At 43.2% G+C, this 24,887-nt stretch overlaps 1 protein-coding gene across 9 annotated transcripts in view; it reads right to left on the bottom strand.

Moving 5' to 3' along the window:
* Window positions 1-12,775: 12,775 nt before the first annotated feature.
* LOC126263090 (acyl-coenzyme A diphosphatase NUDT19) overlaps window positions 12,776-24,887 on the bottom strand; it is a 118,609-nt gene continuing 106,497 nt past the window's right edge. For all 9 annotated transcript variants that reach the window (XM_049960101.1, XM_049960095.1, XM_049960102.1 and 6 more), the window contains 2 exons: window positions 13,609-13,810; window positions 12,776-13,147 (listed from right to left, as the gene is read on the bottom strand). In XM_049960101.1, coding sequence (XP_049816058.1) covers window positions 13,135-13,147; window positions 13,609-13,810 — 215 coding nt within the window. In that variant the 3' untranslated portion in view covers window positions 12,776-13,134. The remainder of the gene's footprint in view (window positions 13,148-13,608; window positions 13,811-24,887) is intronic.

The following is a 24,887-nucleotide window of genomic DNA, read 5'->3' as shown; positions in this document are numbered from 1 at the left end:
GATTGCAGCTGCGGAGATTTTTTACTGGAAATGATTATTAAATAGGTTGTGCCTGCATAACTGCTATAATTTATTATTTTACTATTTCCTTTAATTACAAAACACTCATACTCCATAACTCTTTTCCTAGTTTCCCTTTTTAATCATTTTCCATGTAGATTTAATTTTATTATCTGAATTATTAATTTCAGTATTATACATTGTTTTTTATAAGTACTTTTAGCCACTCTCCTTATGACAGCACAGTATTTCCTTGCAATATGCAATCAGTCCTACTTATCTATTTCTCCTAACTATTTCATATAATGTTTTTTCCTGCTCATAGCAGTTTGTGTATACTCGTAGATACATGTAAATAAATGAGGCCTACTGGGCATGATCTCTAAAATGTATTTGTTTAAAACCTATTCCAAGAAATACAAACTCCACCTGAGATATAGTTTTGTGTACAGAAGCAACTTGCCATTTCAAAATCTGTAATTCTAGCAGTGTATCTTAAGACAATATTCATCGATTCATGATAGTGAATCTTCCTTGAGAGCATAATGTAGATGCACACAGTTTGCTTTTTGAGCTGTGTACATTTGGCATAATTAGATTAAGGCATCTACAGGCTCTGTTGCACGTATAGTGTTTACCAAAGTATAACAGCCTTAAAATGTGGCCGTTGGTCCATTCATCTCTTGCTTAGCAGGTAACCAGTTGCTGATAGTACTGTTAACTGTTATATTTGGACTTGGTGTTGTCATGCTTAGTGTTTCTGCTCACCTATGACTCAAAATGTAACAAATGATTTTCCAGTCCTGCTTAGTGAAAACCATATGAAGGGGTCTTAATAGGTATCAGATCCAACATCCAGTATCAGTGGCATCTCCAGGACAGGCTTCACAGCATCATTATAATGTGGCTACTCATCAACATTAGAAAAGTTCTAAAAGTGCATATTGATGCAGCAAGCCAAGGAGCCAAATAGGTGACACAGAGGCTATAACAGTAGTGGATTCACATTCTTGAAGGAAACTGTTTGGATCACAGTCTAGTCACTTGGATTCAAGTTTTCCATGGTTTCCTTAGATTACTTCGGGTGAGTTCTGGAATGGTTTCTTTGAAGAGGCTTCCTTTCCTATCATTACCTAACCAACTAATATTACATCTTCGATTATCTCAAATAAAATTCCCATTTGCTGGTTTAGAAGTTATCAAGTCCACCTGTGCCTTTACAGACTGTTACCACCGCATGTACTATCACACAGTCGTCATTTATTAATTCCTTACATAAAGCCCCTAAGTTCTCTGTCACTTGGCAGTGCACCACACCACACTACACTATGCTGGTACACTGTGTGTAGCACTTCTTGGAACTGCAGTTGTACCTAGAAATGGTGCAGTCTGCTTCCTAACACTTTTTCTACTTTGTTCCTCCTAATTATATAGAAGCAGCCCTCTACATGTTTCCTTAGACTGCTTCTAACAGAGGCTCCTCTCCACTCAGTCCTAACAGCTGGTAAAATCTGTGTACAGAATCCTAGGTTCTCCTTCCCCTTACATTGGTACTAGCTATCAGTTCACAGCCTCCATCATAATCATATGTTGTTTTTTCTACATTTTCTTTAACTTTGCCTCAAGGATACAGATACCTCTTTCATGGACTTACATCATCGTAGTGTGTCCTCTACTGTTCTGGGAGAGAGAGTCTGATTCCCTCACTGATCTCCTGTACATTTCTTTCAGTGAGATTACCTGTTACTCAATTCAGAGCATTGAAACATAACTAAACAAAGCAGCAATAACATTTTTATACTTCGTGGCTGGAGAAGTAATTTATTAATAACATATATGAAAAGAAAACAAACATTGGAAAGTCCGGGTTGAAATATCAACAATTATGGAATGAATAGATTGCTGCTCACCATAAAGATGACACATTGAGTTGCTGACAGACACAACAAAAAGACTATTACACAATACGCTTTGGGCCAAAACCTTCATCAGAAAAGAAAAACACACATGCATTCACATAAGCAGGTACACCTCACACACACATCTCTGGCTGCCCTGACCAGACTGAAACTGAACGCGTCAAATGGGAGAAACAATATGAGGTGGATGTTCGGGTTGGTTACACCAAACAACACCCATTTAACAGTAGTTCATTTATTCACCTAAACACATCAAAGGCTCACAAAGAACTCACATGGCAGAACAGCCCAAAGACAATGCTCAGTGTCCAAAGACGATGCTCGGAGTCTAGAGACAAACATATATCGATGCTGGTGTTGACCTCATTTGCGCCACATAGCCAGCCCCCCCCCCCCCCCTGCAGTACGGAGTACTCTTGAGAGGCCGGGGGGGGGGGGGGGGGGGTGACTAAGGCGTCGGCAGGGGTGGTCCGCGGGAGCCGGACCATGGTCAGCTCGACAGTGTCGTCGGGGAGCTGCGTGGGTAGATGTCGTGAAGGAAGGTTCGGCCACCGAACCTGGAAGTCGTTGAAGGGCGTCATGCTGGTCGTGCAGCGACAGGTAGGCCAGTGGTTTGCGGGTGGAATGGAGCGACGACGATGCAATGTCTCCGGTGGGCTTGGCGAACACACGGAGCATGTCCAGGTCGACGTCGGGCGGGAACACATTTCACCAGGTGGCGGGGAATGGCGGAGGTTGTGTCATGAGCACTGGATGAAGGGAAACACACGACGAACGGTGTATAATCATGTAGTATTATTGAGATGTTGTGGATTATGTCCAGGGGGACAGGCACAAACACCTCAAGCGAGGGCACGTTCAAGAAGGGGGCTGTGAGAAACCTCAACAGGGCGAGGCAGGTGACGGTGGAGAGGTCGAAGGGACCGTCGAAGGGCCCGGCGGCGAGGGCGTGATCGTAGGTAAGCTCGACATGGGGAGCATGTGGTCACTCGATGGAGTGCGTGAGACTGGAGTAGGGGGCGAGGTCAGAGGAGAGCTCGACGATTGGAGCTGGAAGTCACTCGATCGAGTAAGTCCGATGTGGAGGGGCTGGTCGGAGCGACGTGAGCCACGACAGTGAGTGGCGTGGTCGTGGCCGGAAAGGGGGTAGAAGAAGGCTCGACATGAGCAGGCTTAAGTCTGTTGAGAGAGGCTGTGACAGCTGAATCTTTCATCTGGATGTCATAGGTGTTGGCTGAGCGCTGGAGAACTTGGTACGGGTCGGTATATGGAGGTTGGAGGGGAGCACGGACAGTGTCATCTCGGAGCATGACATACTCGCAATTGTCCAGAGATTACGGCACGCGAACCTTAGGGCGGGAATGGCTGGTGGGCAGGTGGAGGGATGTGGAGGTTGATGAAGTGGCGTCTGACGCGGTCCATGAAGGAAGGTAAGTCAGAATGAGGGAGAGAAGCAGAAGGGCTTATAAGTTCGCCAGGGAGAACAATGTTGTGGCTGTATACGAACTCACTCGGCTATTGTGCCTTTGAGGTCTTCCTTATAGATCGTGCGAATGCCAAGTAGCACAAGGGGAAGGGCCTCCGTCCATAGAGAGTCATGGCATCAAAGAGCCGCCTTGAAAGTGCGGTGCCAGCGCTCAACTAGCCCGTTACTTTGCAGGTAATATGCTGTGGTATGGATGCGCCGGATGCCGCAAATGTTACAAATCTCATTGAACAGGGCCAACTCAAATTATCTGCCCTGGTCAGTCGTGATGATACCTGGCCATCCGCAACACGATACCCATGACTCGACGAAAGCTCGAGCAACAGTTTCTGCCATAATATTGGGGGGAGGGACAGCCTCGACCCAGCGAAGTTGTTCGGTCGATAGACGAGAGAACATAACGAAAGCCATTAGAGGGGGGGAGAGGGCCAACGAAGTCAATATGAATGTGCTGGAAACGCCCAGGAGGGATCGAAAAGGCGCTGAGGGGGGTGAAGTGTGCTTGTGTACTTTGCAACATTGGCACGCGATGCAGGAGCGTACCCATTGCTGGCAGTCCTTGTTGACATTTCTCCACACATAGTGCTCCGCTACGAGGCAGGCAGACACACGAACACCGGGGTGGCCTAAATTACGCAATGCATTGAAGACAGCTTGATTGAGCGTGGTTGGGATCAGGGGGTGTAACGTGCCCGTACTGTTGTCGTACCAGATCTCACCAGAAATGCCAGGGAAGGTGGTGCAGACGAAGTGTAGTGAAGAGGTAGAGTCTGAAATCAGGTTTTGTGTTTCCTCGTCGGCGGGTTGGAGGTTAGGCAGTTCAAAGAGGTCTAAAAGCGAATGGACAGCGTCGACTTGTGAAAGGAAATCGGCAACTATATTGTCAGCACCCTTTATGTGTCTGACATTGGTGGTGAACTGAGATATGAAGTCCATGTATCTGAAGCGGTGAGGAGGCGGGTCAGCTGGCGGGTTTGTAATGGCCGCAGCCAGGAGTTTGTGGTCCGTTAAAACATAGAAAGGCTGTCCCTCAACGTCAGTCTTAAAATTCTTGATCGCTTTGTAGACTGCGAGCAACTCCCTGTCAAACGCGGGATATTTCCATTGTGCATTGGTGAGATTGCGCGAGAAGAACTGCAGAGGCAAAGTTTGGCCGACGATCATCTGGCTACGGACTGCACCGATAGCAGTATCGCTCGCATCTGTGGTGATGAAAAGCTGTGCATTGGGATGAGGATGTGCAATGGTGCAGGCCTCGGTAAGAAGATTTTTGAGGGCAGTGAAAGATTCAGTCATAGCAGGGGTCCATGGAACGGGCCGAGATCCAGAAGTATTGGTGCCTGCCAAGGCGTCCGTCAGTGGAGCCTGAATCTCCGCAGCCCGAGGTAGATGTCGATGATAATAATTAACCGTCCCCAGAAAGCACCGGAGCTCTTTGAATGACGGTCTGGGTAGATTTAGAATTTTTTGTACTTTCTCAGGGGGTGGCGAAATGTCGTCGGCAGAGACCCGAGAACCAAAAAAAGTGACAGCGGGTTGACGTAGCTGCAATTTGTCTTGGTCGGTCTCGATGCCTGCTGCCGCGAGAGTGTTCATAACAGTTTCCACAAGTCGGATGTTGTCCTCGACAGAGGAGCTGAACACAAGACTGTCATCAAGATACGCAAAGCAAAATTTTAGGTCGAACAGCACTTCGTTGATGAATCGTTGCCAGGTCTGGGTTGCATTTTTCAGACCGAAGGGCATGAATCGAAACTGCAATAACCCGACCGGGGTTGTGATTGCTGTCTTCTTAATGTCTTCAGGTGCCATGGGGATCTGGTGCTAGGCCCGTTTGCAATCAATGACCGAGAACGTGGTCGCACCTGCGATGGAACTGGTAAAGTCGGCAATGTTGGGTATGGGGTAGGTGTCCATAATTGTTAGGGGTAGGTGTCCATAATAGTTAGTGCATTTAGTCGACACTAGTCTCCGCACATGTGCCAGGACCCGTCTTTCTTGGGTGTCATAAGTATGGGCGTAGACCATCTACTGGCAGAGGGTTCAATTATGCCGGAACTTAGTAGTTCAGAAATCTGATTATTAAGGTCAGAGAGGTGCTCGGGACAAAGTCGACGTGGTTTACTGGAGATCGGGGGACCTGGCATGAGGCGAAGCTTGTGAACCGTGCCGTTGGTGACGACGGAAATGTTGCCGGCAGCGCGGGAGGCGGTCTGTTTACAATGTGCGGCGGGCGGGGCAGGCATGGCGTGATCATGGTGTTCGGAGCCACTCAGCCGATCCAACGGGAGCCAAGGCGACAAAGTGTCCCAGGAGTCAACGTGATAAGATGGCCACTGGCCCGAAGTAGAGGCACTGTGGTCGGGTGAGCTCGTGAGCCATTAGTGAGTCCATTGTCCGAGGGTGCGGCCTTTGGCAGCACGGTCGCGGGCGAAACGCTTGGCACGAGTGCACTGTTTGTGTTGTCAGTGGCAGTCACACGGCAGCACACAGGAGCCAAAGTTGCATTGTTTGAGGTGCTGACTGCGAGGGGCATGGTAGGAGCCATCAGCTCGGGAACACGTGATGCTCATCGCGCATGTGCACTTGTGTCCGGCTGAGTGTCAAACGCTGCCGTGTTAGGAGGGTGTGGCCCTGCGGAGCTGTCAGTACATGTTATGGCAGTCTTGATACCACAGTTGCGAGGAGTAGCGGGAGGTAAACACACGGACGCTCGATTGCTGGGATTGCAAGCAGATTCGGCGCACTTACTGACCTTGCTTTGTCCTAGCTGTAGTGTCTGTAATTCCTTTGCTGCATCGGAGAGCTGGATATGAGTTTCGTGGAGCCGGAGGGAGAGCTCAAAGTTTTCCTTGTGTAGGCGAGCGACATTTTCAAGCTCGACAGGGCACTTGTGCATTGTTTCTTATAACGTCGTCAACGGAGACGAGCATGTACGGATTAGATGAGCCCGGACTGATGTATCACGGGGCGGGGGGGCGGGGGGGGGGGGGGGGGGGTTGCTCGACGGATCACAGGGGAAGTGAATCTTGGACAGTTGACAGTTGATGAAACACGGTGTTTCGCACTAGGTCCGGTGAAAGTTTGTGGTGTCTCAAGAAGTCAGTGCCTAGTACAGGATCGTCAATTTCACACATTAAAAAAGTCCACTTGAGTTTGCAGTTTGCAGAGAGTGAGATGACGTGGGAAGTTGAACCTGAGCATTGTAGTTTGGTTGAATTCATGGCTTGCAGTGAAGTAAAATGACACTAAGGACGTAGGCAGCAGTGAAACATCGGCGCCTGTGTCCACTAGGAAAAAGTATCCCGACGAAATGTCTTTAATATGAAGTCGTCCGCAATTATCCGGTCGTTCCCGGACAGAATGAAGAGCACTGGGGGGTGCCTGTCATGTTGTGCGCAGGAGGCAGCACCAGGACCTACCTGCAATTGGCGTTTGGGAAGTAGCAGGGTGCTCTGCAGTTTCGTGCCGCCTCACCAAACCGTGTATGGAAGTAACAGTATGAGTAGTGCGGTTGCATTTCCTGTGGGAAGTTCGTTGCCAGAGTCAGTGGCCGAGGTTCGGTGGCTGCAGCAGGTTCGGTTCGGGCGTGACCATGGGCAGAGCCGGTGACATCCCAGTTGCTTGTTTACTGCTTCCCGGAGCGAGCGGAACAGTCGGTACAGTGCCGTCCCGGCCGCGTCCGGGCGCAGGACGATGAACCTGAACCTGAGACTTGTCAGGTAGGCAGTGGCTGGCGAAATAGAGCAGTGATGCATCATGTAGCTTGTCAACAATTGTCATTTTTTGCTCGACAGGTTCGGGAGACCTCTGAGCCAGAGCTAAGCGGATGTGAGGAGATAGTTTATCTGACCACATGGCAAGGAGAGCTGTGTCAGAGAGTAGATCGACGCTGACCTGGGCGTGTAGCCATCTCCAGAGCTGGGAAGGTTTGTCGTTGCCTAGTTGCTCAACGTGGAGCACTTGCCGTATTGCTGCCTCAGTTGAGCGTGCAAGCCGACGTAGAACTGCCTTTTTGGCTAGAGTGTACTGGGTAGGTGAGTCCGGGGCGTCGACCAGGTCAGCAATCAAGTCCTCCTGGTCGTGCAGGTGGGTGATGAGGCACATAAACCTGGTTGACTCGTCGAGTTTGTAATGGTTGAACACTTTGTCCACAATTTTGAACCAGGTTGTTGCTCTGTCGGGATTAAACGGCGGCAGCTTTGGTAAGCGTTGTAGAATGTTCGGAAGAACAGGTTGAGTTGAGTTCATTGGGGCACTGCCTGAAATGAGCTTTGTTGCTTTAGTATTCCAGGAGAGTGTGCCTCCAGGGGATGTGGCGACGACGGCTGTTTGGGTGGCAGCGTGAAGGTGACGTGTTGTGGTTGAGAGCGATCCATCGTGAAGTGGAAGGCGGACGTGGGTGAGACACTGTAATGGGTTGATTGCAGTTGCGGAAGCACAACATGTTGCGGGCGTGTTCGGATTGATGCGTCGCGGAAGACCGACGCGGATGAGGCACCGAGATGTGCTGAGAACAGTAGCGGAAGCTCGACTGGAGCCGGCGCGGGGGTGACAGGTGAGAAAAAATTCAAAGTTTGAGTATGCGTGTTAGTCCATGGAAAGCTCGACATATGATCAGAGCTGGGGCCACCTGTGTTGCAGGGAGGCTGTGGAGGTGCGGGCTGTCCAGAAGAACAGTGTGGGAAATGATGTCGAACGTGGGACGGAATGTGTGAATGCTCACTGTTCATAGTCACTCCACTCAAAACAGTGTGCAGATAAGGTGAATGTCGTGGCACAAAACACTGAGGCGTAGTAGTGGGACGGAGATGGAGGTCAGGCACAGATAACAAGTTATTGTTCCTGTTGCAGGCTGAGGTATCGAAGTAGGAAGGCATGTGCTGATGCTGAACTGAGGCAGGGGCAGGCGTGGTCGGATGCTGAGGAGGTTGAACTGCGAACGAAGCAGTTCCGGCCACGTGGCAGGAATCCGTGTGGTACAGCACGGTTTGTGGCATGGAAAATCGTTGTCCTGGTGGTGGTAGGTTGTCCAATGAAGCATTTTCAGAAAGCGGCATTGGTCCCACACTGCACGCAGATCCATAAGAGGTAACTGCACTGCCGATGAGTGAGGGCACATGTGGTGGGAACAAAGGCGTCTGATAGCCGGAGTCATGCACACTCCTAACCTCACTTATTGTTGCAGGCTCGAAAACGTCCGGCGAAATTGGCGTAATCGTCGAGTGAGAGGCATCATGTTGCAGTCCTGGCGGGTGTACATCACCCGCAACATGATGCATGTCGATTGCAAAATCCAGCATTAGGCGCTGGGCCGAAGCCATGTTCGAATGCTGTGTCAATGTAATACACGCGAAAATAACCGGCGCGGAGGTCGCGGACACAGTAAAGCGGCGAAAACGAAAGATGTTACAACTCAGGGTCACCAGTGAGGTGGATGTTCGGGTTAGCTACACCAAACAACACCCATTTAACAGTAGTTCATTTATTCACCTAAACACATAAAAGGCTCACAAAGAACTGACATGGCGGAACAGTCCAAAGACAATGCTCAGCGTCCAAAGACGATGCTCAGAGTCTAGAGACAAACCTTATATCGATGCTGGTGTCGACGTCATCGGTGCCACAAATCCATAATGGAGTGATGAAGAGGGAGGGACAGAAGGGTACGGGTGGAGGAAGAGGGAACTGTGCTGCCTGGCAAAGCATATGAGGACTAGAGTTGGCAGACAAGGCTGCCTGGTGTAGCACTGGGAGGCTGATGGGGAAGGAAGGAAGGGAAAAAAGAGGAAGCAGAAAGAAGAGGAGCAGAGAATGGGAAAAGATCAGTGGGCGCGTTGTCAGAAAGCAGTGCATAGCGAGGGTGAGGGGATGTGAGTTGGAAGGAGGAAGTTTTTAAAGAATTTGCTCTTTATAGTCAATTTAATTAGAATTTTCAGTATTTATACACTGTAAAAATTTGGCCTAAACTATTTCTAAGCATGCTCACAGATAATGTGAAATATTTCTAGTTTTCCCCACTTGCAGTCTGCACAAACTTCAATTACTCACATGTTGGCCATCTCATGAAAATAGTTTTCAAATACATTAATTTGACAAACCAGCAGTTGATATTTTTGAGTCAGTAAGACCCAAGTAGATGTATCTTCAATAACTTCTTTAAACGTAGTCAATAATGTGTTACAAAAGTACCAACATTATTTTGTGCAAAAATTTATGAGTTGAATTGCTATAGAAAGTTATTCACATCTGGCCACTAGTTCAAAATGTTGAACACTATACACTAAAAGGTTAAGAAAAGAGGTAACAGAATTTTTTTTTTTTTTTTTTTCATTCCTAAATCGTGTCTCATTGCTTAAATTGGTTGTTGTTTGCTTTCTTATCAGCATAGCCAACCAAGTTTTAAAGATATTGCTCAGTAGGCTGTTGTTCAGATTGGTAGAGAGAGGCTTTCTGTAACAGCAGCAGCTGTAGTAATAAAAATTTCAAGAAAGTAGTAAGGAAAACGAAGTCAGTCATTATGAAAAACGAAGATAGTGGTTTTTCCTTGTAGCTCTTCAGGCTTTCCTGGCAAATATGTTCAATACATAGCTCTTGTGTCTTTTTTGTCAGCATATCCTTCCTTGGCCTGACAGTATATGCCAAAAATTCTATCACAACTCATGACTAATACACTGTGCCAATCCAAATGTAAGTGTGGGAACCATGTTAACATACTAGGGTAGTAGTAGAAGAAAAACATCTGCAAAACATTTTTGGTCCGAGAGAGCAGAGGTTCTCTCTGCAGGGGCACAGGAACTGGGCACACTCTACAAGCCTGGGTGGATAGGTTTATAGACTTAAGAAACATTCCTACCTTCTACCACATGGTGACCTGCTTGTCACTATTGTTGCCACATCCTTTTACACTAATACCCCCCCCCCCCCCCCCCCCCCCCCAATACTCATGCCATTGCTGCTATTGAACACTACCTTTCACAACACCCATCTAACTCTAACCCTACAACCTCCTTCCTGGTCACCATGGCCAATGACATCATTACCCACAATTACTTCTCCTTTAAAGAGATTATGTACAAGCAAATCAATGGTACAGCAATGGGCCATGCCAGCCTATTCATGGACCACCTAGAGGATCCTTCTTAACCACTCAGAGTCCCAAACCTTTCACCTGGCTCTTATAATAGTCCAAATTTTATAGTTTAAATGTCCTTCTCTTAGAATTATTCAATTATTAATTTTAAGAATTTGAACATATTAGCTTTGTGCCTAAATCCTTAAATGTATAATGGCAAAATGTGAGTATTTCTGAATACTTGTTGTTGTCACCATATGATAAATAAAATAAATAAACCTGATTCAGACTCATTGATGACATCTTCGAGATGTGGGCTGTCACTGAGGACAACTTATCCCCATTCCACCAGAACCTCAGCACTTTCTCCCCTATTCGCTTCATCTGGCCCTCCTCAGCCCAACAAGCTACCTTCTACGATACTGACCTGCATCTCAGGTATGGCTACATCAGTACCTTTGACATCACCAGTACCTCTGGCCACATCAAACGTACCAACCACTAACAATATCTCCACTTCAACAGCTGCCTCCCATTCTGTACCAAGAAGTCCCTTCCATACAGCCTAATCACATCTGTAGTGACAAGCAGTCCCTCTCCAATTACATCAAGGGTCTCACTAAGACCTTCACAGATAGAAATTGCCCTCCCAACCTTGATGAGAAACAGATGTCCTGTGCCTTGTCTTTCCAGTCACCTCCCACATACCCAATGTCCAGCCACAAAGGAGCACTCCTCTCATTACTTAGTACTACCTGGAACTGGAGAAACTGAATCACATTATCAGCCAGCATTTCCAATACCTTTCGTTGTGTCCTGAAATGAGGGATATCATCCCCATCCATCCTACAGCTGTATTCCGCCACCCACAGTAAGTACACAATATCCTTCTCCATCACTACTCCACCACTTTTCTCAACCCCTTGCCTCATGGCTCATATCCCTGCAATAGACATAGATGCAATTCCTGATCCATACATGCTCCTACTGTACTCCAGTCCCATCACAGGCAACTCTTCAAAGGCAGGGCCACCTGTAAAAGCAACCATGTGATCTATAAAATAAACTGCAACCACTGCCTCACTTTCTATGTGGACATGACAACTAACAAGCTGTCTGTCTGCATGAATATCCACCACCAACCTGAGGTCAAGCTGATGAACATGCCGCCCAACACAATGTTTACTCTAATGACTGCTTCACAGTGTGTGCCATATGGATTCTTCCCATCAACAATAGGTTTTCTGAACTGCATAGATGGGAACTCTCCCTACAACATGTACTTCTTTGCCAGGACCCCCTGGCATCAACCTTCACTAGTCCCTGTTCTCCACCTACCTATCCTCTTTCCTGCTCCCACTCCAGGACTACACACACTTACTTTCCCGCCAACACACCTACATAGTCATTTCTGCTTCTCCACTTCTCTGCTCACCCCCCCCCCCCCCCCTTGCCCACCACAACCTCCCAGAACTGCAGCAAACCTCCTGAAACTGCACCTAGAAACCCTATCCTGTCCCCCTGTCCCCATAACAGCCCTGCATGCTCCCACAGGCATCAGCTTCCTCTACCCCTCCCCTGCTATCCCTTCACCCAAGCCCATGCCACGTCCTTACCACCACAACCTACCCCAGCAGATTGCTGCTCATGTCAGATGCAGATGCAGTCCACAATCAATCTTCAGCACCTGGAGACAGTGGCCTTGTGTATGTCAATTGTGTTTGTGTGAGTATGTGTGCGTTTTCTATTTTGGAAGAAGGACTTTTTTGCCAAAAAGCTTAAATGTTTAGTAGTCTTTTTTTCTAGTGTGCATGTTTGTGACTCAACACCTCTTCTATGTGGTGAATAGCAATCTGTTCTTTCCATGTCATCGTTATTCCCTCCTGGACTTTTTATTGTTAGAAAGTGCTAAACAATGCATATGAATATCCATTAGTGATGCTTTGACAGATGTTAGTAGCACTCTGTATTGTTTGACACAGCAGTTGTGTTTGTGCAATAACAAAGGAAGGAAAGGAAGATTTGAATTTAACATCCCAGTGATGGTGAGATCATTAGAGACAAAGCACAGTCTTCGATTGGCGAGAGAAGGTGCCTGTGTTATTTTAAAGGAACCATCACAGCATTTTCTTTAAGCAATTTAGAGAAATTAAGGAGATGGACAGATGGAGATTTGAACCAGTGTACTCTTTAGTACGAGTCCATTGTCTCAGCACTGTGTCACCTTGCTCAGTACACGTCATCACATGTGCCCTTTATTGTCATAGGTATGGCAGGTTAATAAAAAATAACCCATTAAAACTTTAGAATCCATATCTGATTTAAAAAATTTCATTACAAAAACAGTGTGCTATAAATAACAGTGACACATTATTTACTTTGTGGAATCATCTTGTCTCTAAATCCTTGTTGACACAGTGCTAAACTCTTGATATTCCACTTCATCCTTTGTTAAATTGTCAATTTATGGAAGATAAAAAGCATATCACATGAATGAATTGCAGTCAGCTGGAATCCAAAAATTATCCATTATTAATGCCTTTTAAAACAGGATTCCACTGTCACAGGCAGTTTTGTCCTGTAGCGTCTGTATGTTTCATTTATAGGTGTTGTTTTTGTCCGTTTCAAATATTGTACAGTCCCTTCTTTTCCAATCACAGGTTGTTCCTGAAAAAATTGGACATCACAAGTTGCTTTAGGAATATTGAAATCACTTGTAAACAAATTTGTCTTACTAATTTCAGCTTTAAACTGTATTATTGGATCATTTTAATGATGATGATGCCTGGTCTCGATAATTTAAGTTAGGCAAATGCTCCATTTTATATGCCTGAGAAAAATTATATTAAAAAAGAAAAAAAGGAAGGCTGGCAAGTAGGAAGCAAAAATTCCAGCGCTGGTATTAGAAACCTCAAAATGGAACACTGTACTCCTAGTTTTCAGAAAATAAGTACCTCCTTCAAAGAAGGAAGAAAAACTGGTGAAGGAATGTTGGAAAAGGAGGAGGGAGGAAGATCACTGATTCATTTTTTGGTAACTACTTAATAATGTAAAATATGTGACAAAAGTATAAAAAATCAATTATTACAACAGTTATTTTCCTCATATCCAATAGATCTTTAGCTTACCTGTCAAATAAGAGCAGTGGCAATTTGTGTCCATAACTAGGAAGTATGTTTTGAAGAACAATGTTAGTTTTAGCATTTTCAATGTATTCAATACGATGCAGATTATCACATCCAGTCCGCATTTCTTCTGCTGTCTTTTGTACCTCAGAAAGTTTTGTACCAACCTGAAATATATCTGGCTTTTCTGGGTATAGATCATCACCTGTTAAGAAGTTTAGTATTAATTAATTACATTAGTTATATGCTTTTAGACTGTCATACCAGAAAAATGATAACCCCCATATTCAAATTTTCAGATTGATCACAATCAGTTGTTGGCTCAGTGCCATGTGCAGATTGCTGTCAAGTCAACTGCTTCTCTTCATTTGTTCACGTTTAGTTTAAGAACTAACTGTGAACCTACTAAAATGTTCAGCTTGTGTAATCTACAGAAATTGTACAAGACCTTTTTTTGTCACTTATGTGTAATTATAATGAGCATTTGTTTTTAAGGGTCACAAAAATATTGCTGAGACTTAGCCTATTAGTCACTAGCATTTGACAAGATAGCAACAGCCTTGCCGCAGTGGATACAGTGGTTCCCATGAGATAACCGAAGACAAGCACTGTTGGGCGTGGCTGGCACTTGGATGGGTGACCATCCGGTCCACCATGCACTGTTGTCATTTTTCTCATGATGCCAATTGAGGGGCTACTCGACTAAATAGTAGTGGCTCCAGTCAAAGAAAACCATCATAACGACCGAGAGATTGGTGTGCTGACCGCACACCCCTGCTATCCACATCCTCAGCTGAGGCTGACACAGCGGTCAGATGGTCCCGATTGGCCACTTGTGGCCTGAAGACTGAGTGTATATTATATACGGGGTGGTCCATTGATAGTGACCAGGCCAAATACCTCACAAAATAAGCATCAAACGAAAAAACTACAAAGAACTAAACTCGTCTAGCTTGAAGGGGGGAAACCAGTTGGCGCTATGGTTGGCCCGCTAGATGGCACTGCCATAGGTCAAACGGATATCAACTGCGTTTTTTTAAATAGGAACCCCCATTTTTATTACATATTTGTGTAGTACATAAAGAAATATGAATGTTTTAGTTGGACCACTTTTTTTGCTTTGTGATAGATGGTGCTGTAATAGTCGCAAACATGTAAGTACATGGTATCACGTAACATTCCGCCAGTGCAGATGGTATTTGCTTTGCGATACATTACTCATGTTATTGTGTTGATGTATGGCTATTGTGATCAAAATGCCCAACAGGCATGTGCTATGTATGCTGCTTGGTATCCTGGATGACATCATCCAAGTGTCGGGACCGTTCGCCGGATTGTTACGTTATTTAAGGAAACAGGAAGTGTTCAGCCACATATGAAACATCAATCATGACCTGCAACAAATGATGATGCCCAGGTAGGTGTTTTAGCTGCCGTCGCAGCTAATCCGCACATCAGTAGCAGACAAACTGCACAAGACTCAGGAATCTCAAAAACGTTGGTGTTGAGAATGCTACATCAACATCGATTGCACCCGTACCATATTTCTATGCGCCAGGAATTGCATGGCGACAACTTTGAATGTTGTGTACAGTTCTGCCACTCGGCACAAGAGAAATAACGGGGCAATGACAGATTTTTTGCATGCATCCTATTTAGCGACGAAGCGTCATTCACCAACAGCGGTAACGTAAACCGGCATAATATGCACTATTGGGCAATGGAAAATCCACAATGGCTGCGACAAATGGAACATCAGCGACCTTGGTGGGTTAATGTAAGGTGCGGCATTATGGGAGGAAGGACAATTGGCCCCCATTTTATCGATGGCAATTCCTACGTAATGTTCTACCAATGTACTACAAGATGTTTCACTGCATGACAGAATGGTGATGTAGTTCCAACATGATGGATGTCCGACACATAGCTCACATGCGGTTGAAGCGGTATTGAATAGCATATTTCATGACAGGTGGAGTGGTCATTGAAGCACCATACCATGGCCCGCATGTTCACCGGGTCTGACGTCCCCAGATTTCTTTCTGTGGGAAAGTTGAAGGATATTTGCTATCGTGATCCGCCGACAACGCTTGACAACATGCGTCAGCGCATTGTCAATGCATGTGCGAACATTACGGAAGGCGAACTACTTGCTGTTGAGAGGAATGTCATTACATGTATTGCCAAATGCTTTGAGGTTGACGGACATCATTTTGAGCATTTATTGCATTAATGTGGTATTTACAGGTAATCACGCTGTAACAGCATGTGTTCTCAGAAATGATAAGTTCACAAAGGTACATGTATCACATTGGAACAACCGAAATAAAATGTTCAAACGTACCTACGTTCTGTATTTTAATTTAAAAAACCTACCTGTTACCAACTGTTCATCTAAAATTGTGAGTCATATGTTTGTGACTATTACAGCGCCATCTATAACAAAACGAAAAAAGTGGTCCAACTAAAACGAATATTTCTTTACGTACTACATGAATGTGTAATAAAAAATGGGGGTTCCTGTTTAAAAAAACGTAACTGATATCTGTTTGACCTATGGCAGCGCCATCTAGCGGGCCAACCATAGTGCCATCTGGTTTCCCCCTTCAAGCTAGACAAGTTTTGTTCTTTGTAGTTTTTTCGTTTGATGCTTATTTCATGAGATATTTGGCCCAGTCATGATCAATGGACCTCCCTGTATATATTATATTTGATAAGATAAATGGTCCATTCATATCACATGTATATGAGAATTAGGTCACCAACCACCAAGCAGAGGAGATGCTGATTAGCAAGCAGCCATGTATAAGATATGGAATATTTTCTACCTTTTGGACAAAGTCCTTCAGAGTTAACAAAAAACACACGTAACCACTTTCATCCTACTTACATGATGACTGCTTAACACCTCTACTGTTTGGCGAGTACTGAGATAACTTCATTTGCATATTCTCTTTCACCTTGGATTTTCTTTCCCTAATAATGCAAGTGCATCTGAAAAGTTTGGTGGATGGTCCAATATACTAAAAACTGTGTGGGTTATGATAAGGCACCCTCACAAACACATTGAGAAACATCTCAACGAGCACCCCCTACTGTGCTTCTGAAATGAAGCTAACTAGTAAATATGAGAACTCACGTCATTGCAAAATTAAGCAATATGTTAACATTAAGTTTTAGTTCAAATTAGGTAAAATGGTGACAGAGACTCATGGAATGTTAGCACAAGTGTACAGTGTTGAAGCTGTGAGTAAAAAGTGCATGGTTGAGGGGTTTAAATGCTTTAGAGACGGAAAAAAAGTATCAAGGATGCACTGCATTTAGATCAGCTGTCAACAAGTACAATCCTAGACAACATCAGATGAGTGTGACAGGAGCTTATGGCTAATTGATAGGTGCTTTGAGAATGATAGCAGAGGACAATGTAAGCACTACTGTATATTAACAGTAGAAAAAGCAGAAGAATTTTACCCGGCTTGTACCACACACACTGACAAATGAGCATAAGCAAATTTGGAGGAAATGAATGGAGATTTCATTAACATATCCTACTGGAATCTGCAATTTTTGTAAACCATCATTACGGAAGATGAGACCTTGTGCCACTGATACTATCTGGAGACCAATCAAACAGTCAATGGCATTGTGTTTGTCGCCATTCCTGCCTCCCAAAACAAATCAGTTGACAAAAATTCGAGACTGAAACAATGTTGATTGCCTTTTTCCAACATCAAGGGTGTGATACATCAGGAATTTCAGCCTGAGGGTCAATCTGTCAGCACAGAAGTTTACGAGAGAGTTTTGAAATGACTGCTACAATGCATGTGGCAGTTTTGGCCATAATTGTACTGGTGCGAACAGCGGAATTTCCTCCATGATAATGACCGTTTGCACACTGCAATCCGCATGCGCAACATTCTCACTCATTGCAAGATGACTGTTTATCAGCACCCTTCTTATTCTCCAGATTTGGCACTCGCAGACTTTTTTTGTTCCATTCCATTCCCCCCCCCCCCCCCCCCCCCTTTAAATTAACCTAAAAGGCCTATGCTTTGCAGACATTGCAGAAATCCAACAATGCATGACAATGATACTTTGAGCAATTCCTTCCACAAGAAGTGTCTGAGGATGTTTTTAAAAGCTTTGCAACAAATTTCAGAAGTGTGTTGTAGCTAATAGTGATTACTTTGAAGGCTAATAAAGATTTTCTTTTGTAACCCTTGTTTCTTTATTTTTTGTGATCCCTCGCCAAAATTTTCAGACACACCTAGTATACTATAAAAAGTAAAAAACATGTAAATGTAATATGTTATCCTAGAAGCAAGGTATATTTATGAATGGCGATAAGACCATTGCACGACTACCACATTGCACATCAATTGCTGAAAGGATGCTACTTTTATTAAGAGTATGTGACATTTGCATTGATTTATGACATGTGATAGATCTTTGTAAAGGTAAGCATAAATTGAAATAATGATTGCTGGAAATGAAATTCAGGCAGTGACTTTTTTTTAAGTTTAAAACGTAATGGCAGTACATGTTCAATGCCTAGTTTCATTAGGACAAGACAGGGACTGAATCACTGGTTTCTTGATTCCTGCAAGTACTAAGAAGATGAAAATGTTTGTGGTGAAAAGTGAAGTTGATTGTAGTAAAAACATTGATATTGTTGGAGAGAACAGAAGTTTCCACGTGGCAAAAGTGTTCCTTAGTTACCAGAAACTACACAAACAATTTGCTGGTTATCATCACAATTGCAGGTATCTACAAGGGTTTACACATGAACAGGCATAACATTACAAAAAATGTACTAGCTGTCGGATAATTATTTAGGGAAATAATGATGGTTAGATACTTGCAATAACAACATTCACCACTATAACTGCTCATTGTATGTGAGTGCATTTGTGTTCATGAACAGTACACTATCTTAAGTGCATTTGTTACATGCATTAGCCTTTGTGTCAGAGAAATGTATCCCCATCTCATGAGACAAGAGCATACTAGGGTATGGGACTTCATTTGGTCTCAGTGTCTGGAATGTTTTATGCTGTCATTTGCTTTCTGTTTTCTGCTGTTCTTTTCATCACTGGGTACGTACTGTATCCGGCATCTCCTTTAATCTGTTTCACATATTCTATTGTTTGTCTGTCCCCTATAATTTTTATCCTCTATTGCTCCCTCTGGCAGCAAGTTAGTTTTTCCTGAATGCCATATCAGATTACCAAGCAACCTGCCCAATAATTTTTATACTTGCTGAATTAATGTCTTTCCTATAACTCTTACAGATTCCAGTTGCTCTGAAGGTGCATCAGTGATTCCTGGTGACTCATTTGACCTCAGATAATTGAATGCTCTTATCACACTCCGCAAGATGGCAAGAGTATAATTTACAAGTATTTTTGCTTAGAGCTTCAGCTGCTCCATTATACTCTGTAGAGTGTAGACCTTGGTGTAGTAGCAGAAATATCAAGTAAAGGGCCTGAAGAATCTGGAAGCTGCAACTACAGCACACGAATAACTTGAACTCGTTGGTCATATTATATTTGTTGCAGTGCTGTCATAATTTTAATCAAATGCACCGTGGATGCTATTGGAAAATGCACCATAAAACCTGACTAAACAAAGCAGCCACTTGTAGTCATACTTAAAACAACATTTTTGTTTATAAGTGACATCTGAAGTACGAAACTTCCTGGCAGATTTGAAGTATGGTAAAAACATCATTTTAAGTACAGAAGACATGATTTAATTTATAGTCACAGAAACCTAAAAATAATTCTTGTCTTGTTAATAACGAAGTTGTAAATCTGCCACAGCCTTGTGTTCTAAAGTTACACTGATAAAACACCACTTCAAATCTGGTGCTCCAGTGATGTATCAGATACTCCATAGTGGGAGATTCTTGACAGCTTGAATTAGAAAATTCAGATGACTAATAGGCTGACCAGAATTTGTTGGGGTTTTGCAGTATGAAGAGTTTTCATCAGACAGACAAGGGCAGCTTTGTGCCTGATGAATGACTCTCTCTCTCTCTCTCTCTCTCTCTCTCTCTCTCTCTCTCTCTCACTCACTCTCTCTCCAGCAGCTGTGAGTGCCAGTGTGTCACCCTCATCATTGACGAGCAGGTAAGTAGCTGTTTCCCTTCATTTCTTGTTTGTTATTTTTGTCTTGTCGCAATTCTTATTTTCTTTTCTTCTCTAGGCTCTTGCCAATCCCTTCTGCTATTCCAATCCAGTCTTCCCTTACCTCTGATTTACAATGTAGTTGAATAGATATCTACTCACCCAGCAGCAGTAAGAGAAAACATATACAAAGATTAAGAAAATGTGCAAGCTTTTGGAGCCAGTGGCTCCTTCTGGCAGAAGGGTTGAAGGGGAATGAAGAAGGATGAAGGAAAAGGACTAGAGTTCAAAAAAGTTGCCCAAAATCCTGGGTCAGGAGAGACTTCACCAGATAGGATGATAAGGAAGGACTGATTGTTTGGTACTACACTGGATGAGGTCTTGCCCTTGACTCTGAAAGCTTGCACATTCTCTTAAGCTTTATATATGTTTTCTCCTGCCACCACATGGTGAGTAGATCATTTATCTATCCATTTACATAATATTTTCAAAAACTGATTATTTTTGTTGATATCCTAACTCTGATTTGTCAACTGTCATCTCACCCACTTCATAAATTTTCAAATCTCAACTACTATTAGAACTTCACTGTTGATTCACAGATAGTTTTACCTACTGTTTTTCCTTTAACCCTTTCACTAAAAACGTCTACTATATCATTCATAGAATGCTTTCTTTGCTTTTAACAGGTATTTTTCAAGATATTAATTTTTTTTTTTTAAAGTAGATAGATGTGCACTTTACTTTGACTCCTTCATTAATTTAATTATTAAGAAAGTAAATTATTTGTCAAATGATCATCAGTGACTTTACTTTAAGGAACTGAATGACACTGTTTCATAAATTGTTGAATTGACAGGTTCGATATTTAGACTCATGTATGATCATTCATGAACTACTCCAAGATACAACTCAAGGCTAACTAACTCAGCTAAGCAGAATTCCCTGTTAATTACATTTCTGCACTATGAGGTATGCTTCTTGGGTCAGTTAATGTCTCTTTTACTCTGAGCTCATTGCAAATGGTGCTTCCTTAAAAGTCAGTATTATGCAGGTTTTTGACAGGGTTGGAACTGTAACTTTTTATATGGCTACTTACATAAGGGAACAATTGACAGGAATGGGGGAAAGAAATACAGTAGAAGAAGAATGGGTAGCTCTGAGGGATGAAGTAGTGAAGGCAGCAGAGGATCAAGTAGGTAAAAAGACGAGGGCTAATAGAAATCCTTGGGTAACAGAAGAAATATTGAATTTAATTGATGAAAGGAGAAAATATAAAAATGCAGTAAATGAAGCAGGCAAAAAGGAATACAAACGTCTCAAAAATGAGATTGACAGGAAGTGCAAAATGGCTAAGCAGGGATGGCTAGAGGACAAATGTAAGGATGTAGAGGCTTGTCTCACTAGGGGTAAGATAGATCCTGCCTACAGGAAAATTAAAGAGACCTTTGGAGAGAAGAGAACCACTTGTATGAATATCAAGAGCTCAGATGGCAACCCAGTTCTAAGCAAAGAAGGGAAAGCAGAAAGGTGGAAGGAGTATATAGAGGGTTCATACAAGGGCGATGTACTTGAGGACAATATTATGGAAATGGAAGAGGATGTAGATGAAGATGAAATGGGAGATAAGATACTGCATGAAGAGTTTGACAGAGCACTGAAAGACCTGAGTCGAAACAAGGCCCCGGGAGTAGACAACATTCCATTAGAACTACTGATGGCCTTGGGAGAGCCAGTCATGACAAAACTCTACCATCTGGTGAGCAAGATGTATGAGACAGGCGAAATACCCACAGACTTCAAGAAGAATGTAATAATTCCAATCCCAAATAAAGCAGGTGTTGACAGATGTGAAAATTACCGAACTATCAGTTCAATAAGTCACAGCTGCAAAGTACTAACGCGAATTCTTTACAGACGAATGGAAAAACTGGTAGAAGCGGACCTCGGGGAAGATCAGTTTGGATTCCGTAGAAATGTTGGAACACGTGAGGCAATACTAACCTTACGACTTATCTTAGAAGAAAGATTAAGAAAAGGCAAACCTACGTTTCTAGCATTTGTAGACTTAGAGAAAGCTTTTGACAACGTTAACTGGAATACTCTCTTTCAAATTCTGAAGTTGACAGGGGTAAAATACAAGGAGCGAAAGGCTATTTACAATTTGTACAGAAACCAGATGGCAGTTATAAGAGTCGAGGGGCATGAAAGGGAAGCAGTGGTTGGGAAAGGAGTGTGACAGGGTTGTAGCCTCTCCCCGATGTTATTCAATGTGTATATTGAGCAAGCAGTAAAGGAAACAAAAGAAAAGTTCGGAGTAGGTATTAAAATTCATGGAGAAGAAGTAAAAACTTTGAGGTTCGCTGATGACATTGTAATTCTGTCAGAGACAGCAAAGGACTTGGAAGAGCAGTTGAATGGAATGGACAGTGTCTTGAAAGGAGGATATAAGACGAACATCAACAAAAGCGAAACGAGGATAATGGAATGTAGTCTAATTAAATCGGGTGATGCTGAGGGGATTAGATTAGGAAATGAGACACTTAAAGTAGTAAAGGAGTTTTTGCCATTTAGGGAGTAAAATAACTGATGATCGTCGAAGTAGAGAGGATATAAAATGTAGACTGGCAATGGCAAGGAATGCGTTTCTGAAGAAGAGAAATTTCTTAACATCTAGTATAGATTTAAGTGTCAGGAAGTCGTTTCTGAAAGTATTTGTATGGAGTGTAGCCATGTATGGAAGTGAAACATGGACGATAACCAGTTTGGACAAGAAGAGAATAGAAGCTTTCGAAATGTGGTGCTACAGAAGAATGCTGAAGATAAGGTGGGTAGATCACGTAACTAATGAGGAGGTATTGAATAGGATTGGGGAGAAGAGAAGTTTGTGGCACAACTTGACTAGAAGAAGGGATCGGTTGGTAGGACATGTTTTGAGGCATCAAGGGATCACAAATTTAGCATTGGAGGGCAGCGTGGAGGGTAAAAATCGTAGAGGGAGACCAAGAGATCAATACACTAAGCAGATTCAGAAGGATGTAGGTTGCAGTAGGTACTGGGAGATGAAGAAGCTTGCACAGGATAGAGTAGCATGGAGAGCTGCATCAAACCAGTCTCAGGACTGAAGACCACAACAATAACAACTTACAGGTCGCCATTCAACTTCCAAAACATTAAAGATACACAATAACCCCAGGTCCAGTCCCCCCCCCCCCCTCCCTTTATAAACTATTGTATGGGAACCCCTGGAGTTTGGACATTAATTAGTGTCACAACCAGAGCACCTGCCACTGATCGTTAGCTGCTGCAGTGCCCCTTGGACCGTGGAACCCTCAAATGTAACAAAGAAATAGTTTCATTAATGTAGGTATATAAAAACTTGTAGCTATCTATTCTTGTCCTTGATTAAGTCATTAAATAACAACCTAAACATATTTACTACATGTGCTGTTAAAGTACATGCAACTTTAATCTTAATAAGAATACTGTACACTCACAATATGTGCCCATATATGGTGAAATGAGACTTGAAATTCAGTGTGTCTGTTGCACGTATTCCTAACACTGATATCATGACCATTCATAAATGGCAACCTTCACCTCATGGTCTGTTGAAAACAGTTTTCTTCTGCTCATCCGTTCTTTCAGAACTGTGTAATGCTAGGTAGAACAGCAGGCGAGTTGGTTCAGAATACCCCAATGAAAACTGTTGATGAATTCAACATTTTGAGGATGCCGTAAACTGTTGCATTTTGAATGTTTTTGATAATTGACTGCTGCCAATACACTGATTGCCTTTTTGATTCCAGTGCATAATGGACCATCCAGATTTTATACCCCATTACAAATTCTCAAATTGGATGAACACAGTTTATTTTTTGCTCGTCATTGGCTGGCGTTTTCAACAACCACCAACTGCAGAATTTCCAGAAATGCAATTGTTCAGTTATCCTTGCATACAGCACAGTTTAACTGTTGACCAACTTCTGGACATATTTTAGACATTAGCAGTTGAAGGACAGTCTTCATCAATCATCCATTCGAGTTTCTCTGTGAACACTTTAGTCACAATTAACAGTCTCACACTCCCAGATGACTGAATGCACCTTATTTTGTGCTTATCACATTATCAGCACCAAACAACAACAGAAATTCAGAGCAGTTAACTGTGCATAAAATATAGTTTGGCATATTTTGTAGACACATTTTACACAGTTCATTCATTGTCATATAGCACTGTTCATGAATCAACTAGTTTGTTCATAAACAGTCACAACTTATTGTCTCACACTCGTCCATTCATCTAGGTTGTTTTTCCACAATCTGTAACCTGTTGTTGTTGTTGTCTTCAGTCCAGAGACTGGTTTGATGCATCTCTCCACGCTACTCTAACTTGTGCAAGCTTCTTCATTTCCAAGTAACTACTGCACTCTACATCCTTTCGAATCTGCTTACTGTATTCATCTCTTGGTCCCCCTCTATGATTTTTACCCTCCAAGTTGCTGTCAAATACTAAATTGGTTATCCCTTGATGCCTCAGAACATGTCCTACCAACCAATCCCTTCTTCTAGACAAGCTGTGCCACAAATTCCTCTTCTCTCCAATTCCATTCAGTACCTCCTCATTTGTTACGTGATCTACCCAACTAATCTTCAGCATTCTTCTGTAGCACCACATTTCGAGAGCTTCTATTCTCTTCTTGTCTAAACTATTTATTGTCCATGTTTCACTTCCATACATGGCTACACTCCATACAAATACTTTGAGAAAAGAATTCCTGACACTTAAATCTATACTCGGTGTTAACAAATTTCTCCTCCTCAGAAACGCATTCCTTGCCATTGCCAGTCTACATTTTATATCCTCCTCTGTAACCAATATACACTAATTTACCATTTTGTGATGTTATATCACATCACTCTAAACAGCCACAATTTCACAGTAGATGTCAGCAATCTTCTTTGTTGTGCAATAACAAATGAAGAGTTTTGTGTCACACTGGATACAAACACATATTGTTCTTTATGTGCATGATAGACAAGTTCTGTTATTTGATAGTCAGAGTGAAGTTCAAACTGATGTGAAACACTTTCACAAACAGTACAAGCTAGGCAAAGGCATTAGTTCACCCAGGAAGTAGCAAGCTGATAAAT

Source organism: Schistocerca nitens, chromosome 6, assembly GCF_023898315.1.
Source record: "Schistocerca nitens isolate TAMUIC-IGC-003100 chromosome 6, iqSchNite1.1, whole genome shotgun sequence".
Taxonomy (NCBI): Eukaryota; Metazoa; Arthropoda; class Insecta; order Orthoptera; family Acrididae; genus Schistocerca; species Schistocerca nitens.
The sequence above is the reverse complement of the archived record's forward strand: the minus strand, read 5'-3'. Positions and strand labels throughout refer to the sequence as shown.